This window comes from Alligator mississippiensis, chromosome 1, assembly GCF_030867095.1.
Source record: "Alligator mississippiensis isolate rAllMis1 chromosome 1, rAllMis1, whole genome shotgun sequence".
In the NCBI taxonomy this organism is placed as follows: domain Eukaryota; kingdom Metazoa; phylum Chordata; order Crocodylia; family Alligatoridae; genus Alligator; species Alligator mississippiensis.
The window spans coordinates 291,392,204-291,407,665 of NC_081824.1; the positions used below are offsets into that span (position 1 = coordinate 291,392,204).

The 15,462-nt window shown below is 41.4% G+C and overlaps 1 protein-coding gene across 10 annotated transcripts in view; it reads right to left on the bottom strand.

Moving 5' to 3' along the window:
* Positions 1 to 3,123: 3,123 nt before the first annotated feature.
* SYNJ1 (synaptojanin 1) overlaps positions 3,124 to 15,462 on the bottom strand; it is a 103,171-nt gene continuing 90,832 nt past the window's right edge. For 7 of the 10 annotated variants that reach the window (XM_019476299.2, XM_019476300.2, XM_019476302.2 and 4 more), the window contains 3 exons: positions 13,028 to 13,136; positions 10,202 to 10,425; positions 3,124 to 6,279 (listed from right to left, as the gene is read on the bottom strand). In XM_019476299.2, the coding sequence (XP_019331844.2) occupies positions 5,422 to 6,279; positions 10,202 to 10,425; positions 13,028 to 13,136 (1,191 nt within the window). In that variant the 3' untranslated portion in view covers positions 3,124 to 5,421. Of the gene's footprint in view, positions 6,280 to 7,817; positions 7,842 to 10,201; positions 10,426 to 13,027; positions 13,137 to 15,462 lie in introns of all 10 variants that reach the window. The other 3 variants (XM_019476305.2, XM_019476306.2, XM_019476303.2) reach the window with 1 other exon arrangement.

Genomic DNA, 15,462 nt, shown 5'->3' on the forward strand with positions numbered 1-15,462 from the left:
AGGTCAGGGATGGGCAATTAGTTTGGCTGGAGGGCCACTTAATGACTTCCGGTGAGCTGTCAAGGGCTGCAAAAGTAGCCTTGTCCCTTGACAGATGCCCTTCCCCTTGGTTGCCATCTTCAGGACAGAAGTCCTACCCCCTAGCCCCTGACCTCCATCACTGGAAGATCCTTCTCCTGCCCCCAGAAGTACTCCTTTTGGAAGCAGAGGGTGCCATCGTGGAACTCAACTCATATACTAAAATCAAACATCTGCTATACAAATTTTAATTTTTTTTTCAAAAATATATTTTTGCCCTGATTTACATGTTTGCATAGTGTATCTTATATATTGTGTAGGGGGGTGGGTTTGTGGAGGGGATTTGTGTGTGTGTATAGGGTTTGTGGGCAGGGTTGTGAAAGAGTATAGGTGTGTGGGGGGGATGTGGGCAGGTGAGGGTGTGTGTGTGTGGGGTTTGTGGGCAGAATTATGAAAGGGTGTGAGTATGTAGGGGAGGTTGTTGTGGGGGTGCGGGTATGAGAATATGTGGGGCTTGTGGGAGGGTTGTGAGGTTTGTGGGAAGGGTTGTGAAGGGGTGTGGGTGTGTGTGGGGGGTGTAGGCCCCCTCACCACACATCCCCACCCTGCCTCCCCATGGTGTACAACCCCCTGCAGTGGCAGCTCAGTAGCAGCAGACAGGGGGCCCTTGAAGCACTCGTGGCCATGGCAGGCAGAAGCCGTGCACCATCAGGCCAGGCGGGAAGCCACACATGGAGGTACGGAGTCGTGTGCTTTCGGGCCAGGCAGGCTCCTGCTTGCATCCACATGCAGCTTCCTGCTGGAGTGCTAGGCAGACTCCATGTCTCCATGGGGGGCTTCCAGCACTCCGGCGGGAAACCTTATGTGGAGGCAAGCAGGAGCCCACCCAGTCCAATGGTGAATGAGTCTGTGCCTCCAAGTGCAGCTTCCTACCCAGCCTGATAGAGCAAGGCTCCTGATCCACGCACCATCAGGCTGAGCTGGCCCTCCATGCAGGGCTTCTAGCACTCCAGCGGGAAGCCACACATGGAGGAACGGAGCTGCATGCCATTAGGTTGGGTGGGCTCCTGCTCGCCTCCGCATGACTTCTTGCTGGAGTGCTGGAAGCCCCATGCAGAATGGAGCCCGCCTGGCCCAACAGTGCACAGCCCATACCAACCCACAAACCACACACCTGCCTACCCACCTCCCCTACAAACAGGAACTTCCTTCCCCACTTACCCAGCTGTCCAGTCACATGGCTCTGCTTCCACATCATGGGGCTCCCAGCTGGAGTGCCAGGAGCCCTGCAGAGGTGGAGGCACAAAGCCTCTGTAGTTAAATCATGCAATTATGCATGGTCATGTCTTTTATGCACAAAATTGCATGGGCGCATAATTGCATAATTTCCCAGGGTGTATTAAGGCACTACCTGAACCAAAATGTGTCAAATGCTGGCAGTTTTCCATGTGCCAATAAGCTTCACCAGGACTATCTTCCTGCAGTAATTGTATGGTCTACAAAGGCTATCTTGGCAGAGTATCATCCCTTTTCCATTGTGGCTCATGAAGCCACCAACCCACAGGACAATATGTGCTGCACATTTCATTTGTATGGGGGAGTTGGACCAACCAGGACCTGCCTGTATTTCAAACTGAGCCGGTCCGCCTCACGTCTGTCAATTTTTCTACCGTGTCCCAAGCCATCATGAAGGTAATTGTCAGCAATGGTATAGACTTTAACAAGGCCTCAGCATTCCTGTCTGGTGCTGCCATGGACATGTCAAGGGCTTTCTCTGATGTGCTCCAAGGAATGCTGCCCAATGCTGTTCACATCACCTGTAATGTGCACATTCTGTCCCTAGTAAGTGAAATCTGGCATGCAGTTCCTCAAGGTAGAGAGCCTGGGATCCTCCCCAAGAAAGCCTTCAAGCACCATCCAGGTCATAAGGTACAGGAAATTCATCGCCAATGAAAGTGGGGACTCGCATAGCACTGTGCCGCTGCCACCAGGGCCTATGCTCATATAGTGGAATTCCTGGTTCAACATGGTCCATTACTACACCAAGCATATGCAGCACTACCAGCAGTTTGTGAGCGAGGAACTGGATATCACACCAAGCACACAGTGCATGTTCAAGCTTCACAATTTCTTAGGGCAGGGTGACATTCAAAATCAAGTGACTACCCACAAAAGTCTAGCTGGTTCATAGAGCATTTTGGACCCCAACTAGGTACTTTGCTGAGCTGTGACTCTCAGCTACAGAAAGCAATCCCAGGATGGGGGAAGAGAGCATGGCAAACCAAGAGAGCTGCCCCACCATTCCAAACTCAGTGAATGCTGAGCATGCCATCTCAGCGCACGGACAAGTGTTCACCCCACAGACTGTCTCTAGCTACTGTGGCTGGGTGCAGCATGCTTGCATTTAATACAAAGCCTGAACTATCCGTCTTAAAGTTAGCATTCAGTTTCAGTAAACTCTTTTTTATAATGTCTGTTAATGAAGTCTATATAGTAGAATTGTAACTAATAGTAATCTTGTGCATAGTACAGCTTAGATTTCATAGACATTAGGGCTGGAATGGACCTTATGAGATCATTGGGCTTTATTTTCATAAGATATTTCTTTAGGGTTTGATTAAGTATATATAGTTGGTATTACTTGCAATTCATGGTATCCATAGCATTATTTTAATATTTCATTTTAGAGATTAATTAGGTGCTTAGACTGCTTAATAACAATACATTAACTAATGGCTTCCACAGGCATGATCAGGGGATTAAACCATTGGCGCATTAGCAAACCACAGTTTGAGACCATTTGACAATCTCATGGAAAAAGCAGGACTTCCAGGGACCCTTGGCCAGAGGTGTGGCGGAAGAGGGGCAGGGCACTGCGCTCAGCCTGCAAAAATGGCACCAGGAGCTGTGTTCCGATTATGAAATCAGTGGGCATCTGCCCCAAATTCGGTAGGTCCCTATAAGGTTACATGTCATATCCACTCCCATTTTTACAACTGGTAAATAGGGATAACAGTACTTCCCTACCTTATGGGAGTATTCTCATGTGCTAATGGTATTGTGGCCCACAGGAATACATACCTAAGGTAAGAAAGGAAAAACCCCTTAAAGACAGGTATATTTATTTAATTAATACAACACCGCATTTCACAGGATATATACGGAATGTTGTACACTGTTGAATTTTAATACTGCAGGGTTTTTTTTGTTTTGTTTTGTTTCTTTAAGTATACAATCATAAGTATGTGCCACAAGCGATTAAACTTGTTACATACAGTTAACAGCAATTAACCACAGAGAACACAGAATTAATGGAAATATTCAGCATTTCTAATTTGATTTCTCAATATGTTTAGTTTCTGCTAGTAATTATTTTCTTTAATACACATTACAATGTTTAGCTATATATACACACTATACTTTTTATAGTCTTTGTGATTTTTGCAGTACTTTGCTGGCAAACTAATCTCAAAAAAAAGTGTTAGGGTGCTGCGTATTAAGTACATTTTAGACAGTAGTTTGTTATCACTGTACTTACATATTCAGCGAACATATTCATCACAGAACTTCAGATTACACAAGCAACGTTTCCAAAACAAAACTGTTTTGCAGTGTAAGAATATACCAAAACACCAATCACACAGATGTTAACAGCAACAGTTTAAACTAGTTATTTGACATATTGAAGCACAAAGCTTATCATAGTACCACTGCTGTTTAAAATGTACAAGTACTCTTTAATGACCTGAACAGGAAAAAAGCACAATATAAAAACTTACTATATTCACTTCTCTATCCAACAGCAGTTCTTGGCTAACTGCATACAGTTAGAGTGGATTATTTCTATAAATATATTTTGATAGCAGTTGATAATTTAGAAAAAGTATCATAATTGTAGTTTTGCTGCTATAAATATGTTAGTGTGCAGTATTTCACTTACAAATGTTGGGCAACCAGCCTCATGTTTGCTAATAAGCCAATAAGGGCAGGCATATATGGCACTTCCCCTTCCAGAGATCATGACAAAATTCTCAATGCGTTCTCTTTTTGCTGGAAATGCATAACTTTGTATCTAAAGTCATGTGATAAAGAGATACAGTGACTAAGCATAACAGTTTATTTAGTATATGTGTTGCTGAAGAAATGGTTTTACTTGAAATTCCCTCATTATACCAAAATACCATATTTTATTCAAATACTGTGCACTTCAGAAAACCATGAAAGCAGGACCAGTTGTATGTATTTTTACAGCATAATATGCAAAAAGATGCAACAAAGTCTTAGCCTCCATAACCTCAAAGCAACAAGAATGTGGTGTTTGCACCTTCTGGCAGAGGATGGGATGCTGATTAAGCACACTGAGAAGACTGAGGGAACAGAGTTGTTCAGCTCAGACCATTGCTGATATCCTGCTTTCCCTGCCAAAGGCAAGGTTTGAAAGGTACGGCAGTAATTACAGCAGCGAGAGGGAAAATTGGACAAACTGTGTCTAAACTTACATATTAGAATCTCTCCTTATCCTGAAGTCACTGCATAACTGCTTATTCCCTTACCCAGGTCTTTCTAGAAAATGAGAAAGCCCTCCTGGGATGATAGATGCCAAAACTAGAAGGGGGGTGGGATTTAACACTGAACTATACTATTTGATTTTAAATATTAGCAAAATATAGAAAGACTTTGGGAGTAGGGGAGGGAAGGGGAAGACTTGGTTTCCAATTTTTTTTGGAAAAAAGATGTTTTAAAAAAGTAAAAAAATGCAAATATGAGACTATATATTAGAGAATTATTCTGAGTTAACATAAACAAACATGTCACAACATTTATGAGCATCCATAGCAGAAATGCTTTGACACAAAATTAATATATTAATACAAAAGTTTTATCTTTATTTTGAAAGTAAATCATTTTAGTTTGTGCCCCAGAGATTTAAATGTAAGTAAGCCCTACAAACCTCCACAGCCTTTGTTATACAATACACAATTTCAAGACAATACCTGTCAAGGTTCAATTTTGATTAAACTTTGGCAGCTCTTTGGTAAATACTTATAAATATCAGTTACCAAACAGTAAAAAGGGACCAGACAGCCTACAAGTAGGAAGCCTTTAATATCCTGAAATCTGAGGGGAACAGAAAGGAAAATGCTTCCTAAACCAAAGCATTTGGGATTATTACATAATCCATTCTTCCATCCTTTGAAATGACTATAGCTGAATTTATAATAATCCTGGGCAATTTTTTATGCCCTACCATATATACATACTCCAAATGTGTACACAAGTAGTGGTTGCTCATGAATAGAGTTAAGGTTCAGTGCATTTCACAATTAAATTATTGCACGGAGAATAACCTCAATGCCCAATTATTCTTGTGGATATACCTAGCAACAAACTTTGTCTGAATGTCTATCTCTCAGTAAAATCTTGGGCTGGCAACCCCTTAGGTGCTAGTGAGACAAAAGGATTGACAGGGGACCTGTTGCTGGTTATTCTTGATGGTATAGGAGGTGCAAGTGGTCTTCTTGCTGGCATCATATAGAAGGAATCAGTAGAACTTTTATTCCAGTTATTATCAAAGGTAAAGTCTGAACCAAGAAATGTATTTTGTTCAGTGCCCAGTAAGTCTGGAAAGCCAGCAGGTTTCTTGGAGCCAACCCTCTTTAATTCTGTAACACACTTGAATGACTTCATCTTTACACTGAAATCCTCTTCCTCCTCAAATGTTACCCATCCTTTTGAATTTGTGTTTTTACCTAATGATGGTTTACTTTGCAAAAAAAAATCATCTTCAAATGTACTAACAGAACATACTGGCTTGCCTTTACTATGACTTGGAGCATTTAGAGAGGGGAAAGAATTATAAGTGGCAGATCCTTCTATTCGAAGCTGTGAAGTTACTTTAGGTTCTTGAGTTTCAGTTTTAAATAAGTTTCCAGCACACACCGTTCTTTCAGTGAAAGGATTTGTGCAATTCAGTCCAGTAACAAATGGATTTGGAGAGCTGCGCACATGTTCCTGGGATCTGTTATAGGTTGGAATAGGAGGCATTGCTGGCATGCAATCTACAGTATTCAAAGTATTAACACTGCTTTGTGCTGCAGAAGGCAACTGAATCAACTCCTTTTGTTTCAAAGTTGGAGCAGGTGATGTTCGAACAGATGTCTGAATCTTTGATGCAGCAAGCAGATCAAGTGACAGATCTTCAAAAGGGTCATTGTTTAACTGTGTTTCAGGTTTAATGCAACAGGCTCCATTTGCTTTAATCTGGAAAGAGAATAAGGTGCTTAATAGTCAAATTTCAGTTTGTTTTTAAGATTCTTACTATCACCTATTTCTCACCACGTATGACAAGACCAGAAGCTCTGGGACTTAAACAGAGGCTTCAGTGGAGTCTGCTTATACAATGCACCTGTGGTAGAACAGATGTTTCTTGACCAGGCAACATATTATTCCTTAAAAAAAAAAAAAAAAAAAGAAAAAGAAAAAACCCAACCTACTCCTTTACTAAATCCATAATGAAAAAAATGTCTAGTTATTGTAAACAAAATAAAAGTGTTTCTCTTATTATGTTGATGCAACCTGGATACTTCATGAAATGATCTGAATCATCCAGCAGCACTACTGTGTACCACATTTCAAACATTTTAAGCATTTATGCTTTAACATTTGAATAACTAGGGCCAATATGCTGCATTCTAAGCAACAGATATCCCAGCACAGAAGAAACGTAAAATATTCTGGTTTCATTATTTAGAAAATGTGTGATGTTATAATGCAATATCAAGTATCACAATGAAAGGAAAATTAGTGTTATTAGTATATTATTTTCATTTATAAAAGCCTAAATTCAGGCAGTTTCTGGCCATAAAAATGACAAGTACCAGTTCTTTGTTCAGTGTTACACTAAGCAACATTGCTTTGCCAGCAAAAGCTTCTAGCACAGGCCTAGCAAATATTGATAACAAATTATTAATAATAAAAATATCGCTTTGTGTATAGATTTATTTTATATTTATATATATAGATATATAGATCTAAATAGGGTAGCTCAAAATGCAAAGATGTGATTTGTAAAAAAGTCAATTGGTTATCATGGGAGATGTGGCAACTATCTACAAATAGGAAATGTCAACTGAAAACTGCTTGACAGAGGATATTTTATTCCAGGTTGATTAAGCAAGTACGTAATTTAATTCTATGATGTCCAAAAACTCCACCACTACTTGCTCTTTAAAATTTTAACTAAAATATTTAAATAATATTATTTGGAGAGTCTTCAAAATAAATACCTTCCTTAGACTGGCTCACATAAAATTGTCTCCATTTTTATATAGTCAGAAACTAGCTATTTTACTCCATAGAAATAACTTCTGTAGAGCTTGCTTTTGTCCTGGTTCTCATAAGTGAACTTCATGGAAGCAGCTGCATCAAAACTCTCTCTGTTACATGCTATTTCTAAGACCTACTTGCTTTTACAAAATAACTTATATTAATCACCACTGAATACAAAAGTGTAAGGATTAAATCTAATTTTGTGAAACAATTAAGTCATACAGTGCTAGCAAATAAAGTCTCAAGATGACTTCTGTCAGCCCTCAGGCTCTTTTGGGGACAGCAGCTTATAAATAAATATCTAGTATATTAAAAAAAGAAAGCAAATTTGATGGCACGGCAGACAATTAAGATGGACAGGTGGTTTTTAATGGGGATGAGACTGTAGATGTATGAAGCAAAAAAAATCATACATCTTTCTGCTTAAACAAATGGAGATCACATACAAGATTGGTAAATAGTCAAGATACCTGTTACCCTGATGGTTGCTCCTGCTTGTAAGAGAAAGACATCAAAGGAAAGAAAATTAGGAGAAAAATCCAAGGTAAGCTAGAAACTTCATTACAATTTGCGGGGGGAGGGGAGGGGGCACAAATAAAATTGATAAATTCATGGATGCTTTCTTATATTAATACATTGAATAAAGATTTTTGCCTTAAAGATTCAACAAAAATACCTTTATGCTGCAATTATAACTCTGTACAAACCCAGTTGGTTAATTTATGTCAACATTGCTTAGCTGTAATCATGTGTTAATGCAACCTACTGTTATTCAAGACTTTTCCCAAGCATTTGCAAGCTGTCAGACATTCTAGCCATATACCACTCTACTCGCACTTACATATATACTTTACTTCCTTTTTCAATGCAGTTTTAATCACAATACTTTGGCTAATAGGCTTATAAGAAGCCATACACTCAGTTTTTACACATTTGTTTACTTTACAAAAAGACAAACAAGTTTGACGGTACTTAAATGCAAAGTTCCAGTAACCTTGAACGAGATGATGGGATATGGACCCTTAACTCTCAGAAGATTGACCCTGGAGCTCTACATTTCTATCCACACCTAACAAAAGATTACATGTTAATGATAGTTAAATGGTATAGATGGCGTTTCTATTACCTAAATTCTACAAAGACCTGGACAAATTACCGAAGACTAAAATCAAACTAATTCTTTTTCTCCTGTGGATAAAAGGGTTTCCACTGTAGTGTAACTATTCGAGCTAGCTTGGGTACTGCTAACAATCAAGTTGTAGCAGGATGGAGCTTAGTGTGTTGTAGTTTACCCCATTCTTTGGCGTACTATACTGCCATGTAGACATATGAACAGATAACCCTGCAATAAGCTTCAGTGGGGCACCTACTGCACATATTTCAAAGAATTTCTAGTTTAAAATTAGAAAAGGACAAAAGTTAAAACATTTATAAAAAACAGTAAATGAAAACATTTAATACATTTTAGGGCATTTCTTCCTGGCACAAAAAATACTTTACCTGGAACACCAAGTCTATAAAAACTACCACGGACTAAAATTGCAGAAACCCCAACGTGTTGTGAAACAGAAAAATGATTTGTCATGATCACAGAGGAGAAAATCATGTGGTAAAGCTATGGAAGCATATATGCTGGTTCAGTGGCAAGGGGGAAAACAGGCTTTCGACTAGCTTGTTTTCAATCCTGAAGACCCAATGCAGAGAAGTACACTGGTACTCAGCACAATAGTCAGTTATACATGCCTAAGTGCTGTGTTGAGCAGGGGTGAGCTTAAGTGCTTTAGGAAAAGTGGGGTAAACGCTGAAATAGTATTTGGTATGATAAAAAAAATACTAAATATTGGTAACATATCTATGTCAGAAGCATACTTTTTCTTCTATTCTGTAGAAAGTTTCTTCTATGTAGGGCCTATTTGTTGTTTCCCACGTTAAACAAGCAATCAAGCAACTTTGGGGGGGGGGGGGGGGGAGGGCGTGAGGGGAAGCTAAATTAAGTGCTGGTGCCAGAGGGCAAAAGTCCATTGACTTCAAGAGACTTGTACTTCTTAAGTCAGTAGCAAACTTGGTTCAGTATCTGGTTACTTGGAAGCTAAGCTCCTGGTTGCTAGTGTTGATGTTTCATGTTAGTCTTACATGTATACAAAGTGAACCACAGATCTTGTTTTGAAAAAAGAAACTTCTAACAGGAATGTCTAAAAAAAAATATTGCTTTTCTTAAAAGTCCCCCCCCTCCATTAATACTTTTAATTAAAACAGTACAGAGAACAAAGCTTGCAGTGTTACTGACTTAATCTGTTAAATTACTTTGGTGTCTCATATATTTTAGTGAATACCATGAAATAGGATAAATGTACTTTAAACTTAGAAGTTGGAAACTAAACATCCCACCACCTCCATCTTGAAATAACTTAGCTCCAGCACAAAGCTCCAAATTTTCCCATAAAACATTTTAGTTACTTTACCTTAGGAGACCTCTGTTAACTTGTCTTCAGTGTGAGTTATACATGTCACACCATCATAAACATTTAATTTTGTAAATCATGCATTTTTCTTATCTAGGTTACATTACATTATTTGTCATGTAACAATTACATTGCAAGAACATACAACTCACATTTTAGGTAGTTTTATCAAACTTTCAAGAAGTTAAAAAATATTTAGAGTTTAAACTATCAGTACACAGCCAAAAATAACGTAGGTATTATCTTACCACATCCTATTTTAATTAGGTATCAAAGGTTTGATCAAGTACATTGATTTGCTTTGGATTTCTTTCAGATCTGTATCATTAAGTCCATGCTACATTTTAATACCTATAAAGAAGTATTTAAAAAAAACTCAGTTGTTCACTTACTTGCTGTTGTGAAGAGACAGATTCTGAAGGCAAGCTGTGGGATGACCTGCTCCGGGGAGGTGGTTGTGGTGGTGCTTCCAGATTTTGTGGAGAAATTGTCGGAGATGGATGTGATGTCATTGGGATAAGAGGCTCCTGCATCTTCAGGACAGGTGTTGGCTGAGTAGTCGCTTGAAGAGGAACTGCAGCCTGAGGCTTTAGTGGTTCAGGAAGTGAAGGTGACCCTTCAAATACATTGGCAATATATTTTATTAGGTAAAAGCATCCAGAATATGCTACATTAAAAAGTGATTAATAAAAATATAAAATTGCTATCTAAACTAAGGTCATACTTAATACATTTTGGAAATCACTGCTGTACAAATGTATACTTTTTTTTGAAAAATACTACATGTTGAACATGACTGTCAGTCAGCTCGGCACTGTGGCTGAAGATAGGATTTTCAAAAGCACCGAAAGGATTTAGGCCTCGGACATTTGCTTTTTGTAGTGCTACAAGGTCACATATTACGTTGCAAAAGTAACGAGCGTCCACAGTCAGGCTGTTTGTAGCATTTCAGCAGTGGTGCTCACTCTTTAGTCTGTGGGGCTGCGTCATCCCCTCACTGGTCTGAATATGTGGTAGCAGGAGAGCAGCGGCAGGGTTAAATTGCCACGGCTCTGAAGAGCTTCCAGAGCTACAGCAATTAATGCTACCACTGCTCCCTGACTGCCAGATTTTCAGACTCATTGGGAGCCCCGCAGGCTGAACAGTATGACTACATGCTGGATCGCACTGGCACGTAGGATTTTTCTGCTGCTGGATCCACTATGCAGGGTCATTCCGCAGCTGGACTGCAACCGAAGACTGACCCTGTATTGAAGCCAGTTGATAGACCAGCCCTGCCTGTGGGATGTGGCCTGCAGACTGGCCCCATGCTACTCATCCAGCCCACTGGGCCAGAGGGCTGAGTACCACTGCGCTACAGAGTGGTGGAATCGCCAATCAAGTTCCTGTTTCAAACAGGAACTTTGTAATGCTCTATGTAATGTGTGTATAGTTGCATGCAGTGTTACAGGGAGTCTTTCTGACCACTGGCATTTCAGCATGCTCTGCATTCTTACCTCCAAGGAGGAAAGAAAAGAGGCTAGTTCTCTAACAGGGACCTGAAGCTTTGCTCTCCAACCATTACAGAGTCACTGCTACTCTATTCTGCCAAGGTGGCAGCAACAGTTGATTGGGTGCAGGGGGCTGTCACCACAGCTTACATGCCAACTTGGCAGGCAGCCTGGTAGCAACAGATAATCAGGCTCAGGTGATCCTGTGCGGCTAAGTACACACAGTCATAAAGCCCAAGGCTGAATTGATTTAGTCTTTGCGGGTTAGTTTAAGCTGCAAAGATTGAACCAATATGCAAATGAACAGACATTCATTTTTGATTCAGGAAATGCAGCCACATGTCTGCAGTGGCTCAAGCCAGAAGCTGGGGGCACTAGAGTATGACTCTCTAGCATGTGGGCCAGCGTGGACTGTGTGTTCGCTTTTTCTTCCTGCTGCCCCCAAGGTCTCTGGGATTTGCAGTCCACAATAACAGCAGGTGGACTCTGCAGGGTTGCTCATCACTTCCTTTTCCTACTTCCAGGTGCCTCTTGGATTTGCAGTCCACAGTTGAACCAGCGCTAAGTAAGCAGGGCAGGGTATGGCAGCTCCATACTCGGGGGAAGTTTAACCCCCCTCTCTGGCTGCAGATCCCAGCAGGGCCTTGGGGGGCCAACTGGCTTTGTGGGGCCAGTGAGCCAGCTAGTGATGCCAGTGAGCCACTCCTTACTGCTCCAGCTAGGGAGTAGAGGCGTGGGGCCAGCCCTGCTCTCTGGAGCAGACAGCACAACGCAGTCCAGGGCTGCAAAATGCTGGGGTGCTGGGGAACTTGAACCAGGAAGGGGTCTGGGACAGAAGTTTCACAAACCAGTTTGGCCTAAATCAGTTAAGTCTGATACTACATTCAACTAGGAGTATCTTAAACCAGTTTCAGCTATTTTGAAACTGGTTTATGTGCACCAAACTTCTATTCTATTACAGGTTTAAACCACTTAAACAGGTTTGGGTGTAAATTCTCTCCCTAGCCTTAAACAGTTACCTTGGCTCACTTACAAATTGCCTTAGGGGAGGGAAGAGAGAGCTGAGGAGCTCTCTTATGGCCCCCTGGTAAGGAAGCGCATCTTTGAGGAGTCTCTATTGCACTTCAGTGAGGGAGCTATCCCCCATAGCATTCTATTTCTGTACCATCTGAGTATTTTGTAGTGCTATACATGAACATGCATCCAAGGCCTTAGAAGCACACGTCCTGCTGAAAGTCATCTTGGCTTGTGCTTCTAAGTCAATAAGGTGCCTTTGAAAAATCTCACTTAACACAATATTCTAGTTATGAAGTCATCATGAATATCAGGCCACCATGACAGTGCATTACATGTTCCTCCTAGTGCAGTCCAAGTGTCCAGTAGTAAACCCATCAAGCAGCATGTATTGATACTTCCAGTTCAGAACAAGGCAGTCTACTTAGGAATTTTTGTCTGAAAGTACATTATATCTGTGGGTTAATGATCTGACCTAGATGTACTTTACTTACAAGTACAATTTAAGACATGGGTTCACGACCTAGATAAGAGCCAGCAAATTGTATGCAAGAATCCTCACTTCTATAGAAAACTGAAGGCGTTTCCACATGGAAAAAAAAGGAAGCTCTCATTTGGAAAGGGGCTAGATTTCAACACTGTTACAAGACCACCAGCCTAGATAGAGCAATTAGCTATACATTCACTACACTTCAGAACAACAGAAATGATTACCTCTTGATGGTTCAGCTGGCTTTGTTTGAGTTTCAGGTGTTGGCCTCCCTACAGAGGGACGGACATGGCTTTGTGGTGCACTAATAACCCCAGCTCGGGGTGGAATAGTCTGAAATAGATTGGTATAAACAATGCTTTAATTTCAGTTTCTTGAACTACAGAGAACAGGGCCCTCACCCCAATTTTTAAGGTAAGAAAAATATGAAGAAATAGACCCAAGATTTGAATGAAGAGTAATTAGGTCTCTAAGTAACAAGTTGGCTCCATGAAATCGCTTGGGATTCAAGTTTGCATGCTTCTTATAACAAGTTTCCTAAAAACAGTTATAAAATGTTTATTTTTGACTCATTTTATTCATCTGAGCAGCAAATACTTGAATTCAAGTCATATCCTAGATTAGGAAATATTGGAGAACTGGAGATAATAGTTCATAATAATAGCTTCTGTGAAGTATCCTTTTTTTGATTAGTAATGGCAAGGGTCTTAGGTCACTTCCAAATTCCAGAAAAGAGGAAGCAGAGGGAAAGAGCCTTCTTATGGTAAAACTCAGTCTCTTAGTCTAAAAACAGATAACATTCCACAGGATCACAGTTAAATCAGCTGTGATTGAAGAAGCCACTGTGGCAACAAAAGTGGTGAGGGGCCTGGGGCACATGATTTCTGAGGAGAGGCTGAGGGTAGTAAAACACCAGAACACATTACCCACATAAGTTGTGGACTTTCTATCCTTGGAGATTTTTAAGACTGAGCTGGACAACGCCTTCACTGGGATGATCTAGTTGGGGATGATCCTGCTTTGAGCAGGGGGCTAGACTACATGACCCCCTGAGGTCTCTTCTAAACCTAATTTTCTCTGATTCTAAGGATGAAGTTTTCAGCAATAGCAGTTGACTACTGAAGAGGGAGCAATTCACACTTCTGCTTCCTCTCAGTACTTGGGCTGGGCCTTCTCCCTCTTGCTTGCTAGAAAGATATTTAGTTGATCCTTCATCCATTATAAAATGGGCTTTGTGCAGGATACACGACTTGCATTCAACCTTGTGGCAAGTAGCATCTTTGCCTCAATGGCTTCATTTCATCGCATCATCAGCAAGTCACCATCAGCATGCTAATTAGGTACACAGACCAAAGACATCTCAGGCCACATGCAGATGAGCATGAACATTTGGTTCCCTGGGGACAACTAGCAGCGGTGCAACTTGTGCTGCCATTAGTTGTCTTTGGGGAACGCCCATGCTACACGCGCTCTGGCAGGTTACCCCAGGTGGGGTAAAGGAGGTTGAGGCCAGCACTTAACTGGGGTACTGGGTATTGGGGACCTCCCAGGGCTGCAGCAGCAAACCTGCCACTCAGAGTGCATGCTGCCCCCACATGCACCGCTCCACTTTTTATTGCAAATCATTTTTTGGACCTCTGGATATCTAAGGGTCAAAAAATCCCCCTGCAGCTCCCTTGCAGCGCGGAGAACAGATGAATATGTGGTATGTGGCACCGCAGACACGTCTGTGGCATCACATACATACCACCTGACCATGCTTGTCTGGATGTGGCCTCAGAGTTTATCACCACCTTCCTAAGTGGTGGGGATTTAGAGTTAAAGCTAACTGGATAGCCAGCTATTAAATTCCTGTGTTTTGCTAAGGGAAGAAAATACAGAGATACAGAGTTGCCCAATTTTCAAACAGGCACTCCTTTGGTACTTGTCCATAAAATCATAGAAAATTAGGGTTGGAAGGGACCTCAGGAGGTCATCTAGTCCAACCCACTGATCAAAGTGGGACCATCCCTGATTATATCATCATCTCACCCAAGGCTGTGTCTAGCTGGGTAACCTGCTGTAGTTCTTTACTACCCTCCTCATAAGAAAGTTTTTCCTAATACCTAATCTATACTTCCCTTGCTGCAGAATATTTTCTGAGCACACCTTAGGACTCTTTGGGTGCAAACAAAGATTGGCCGCCTTCCAACCATATTTTTATGGCAGCACAAGCTGTGAGCAAACAGACATCCCTGCCCCTTTTTCATGTCCTAGATGCCCAAAAATGCTTGTATGACCAAACTTAGACACCATTTTGATGCCTTACAGGGGAGGACTTCTGTTTGCATATTGCATGCCCTGAGACTTCCACTGTAGGGGAATTCCCAGGGTGCACTTGCAGATGCACACCTCACAAATCCCTCTGTGCTTAATGCTACTCTGCCCTGACTCAGGGTATACACATCGTCAAGTGGGGGAACACCTGTGGTAGTGGTGTCTTTGCTAACAGACAGGCACCCTGGGAATCCCCCGGAGTGCATTTCATGGGTCAGGTTATGGCATGTGGGGCTGTTGTCCCTCAGAATCAGGCCCCTGAAGCCCTGGGAGCAGCAGGAGCCTGACCATGCAGGACAATAGTCCTGGCAACATCTGCTTCTGCTGAACAATTTGATCAGCT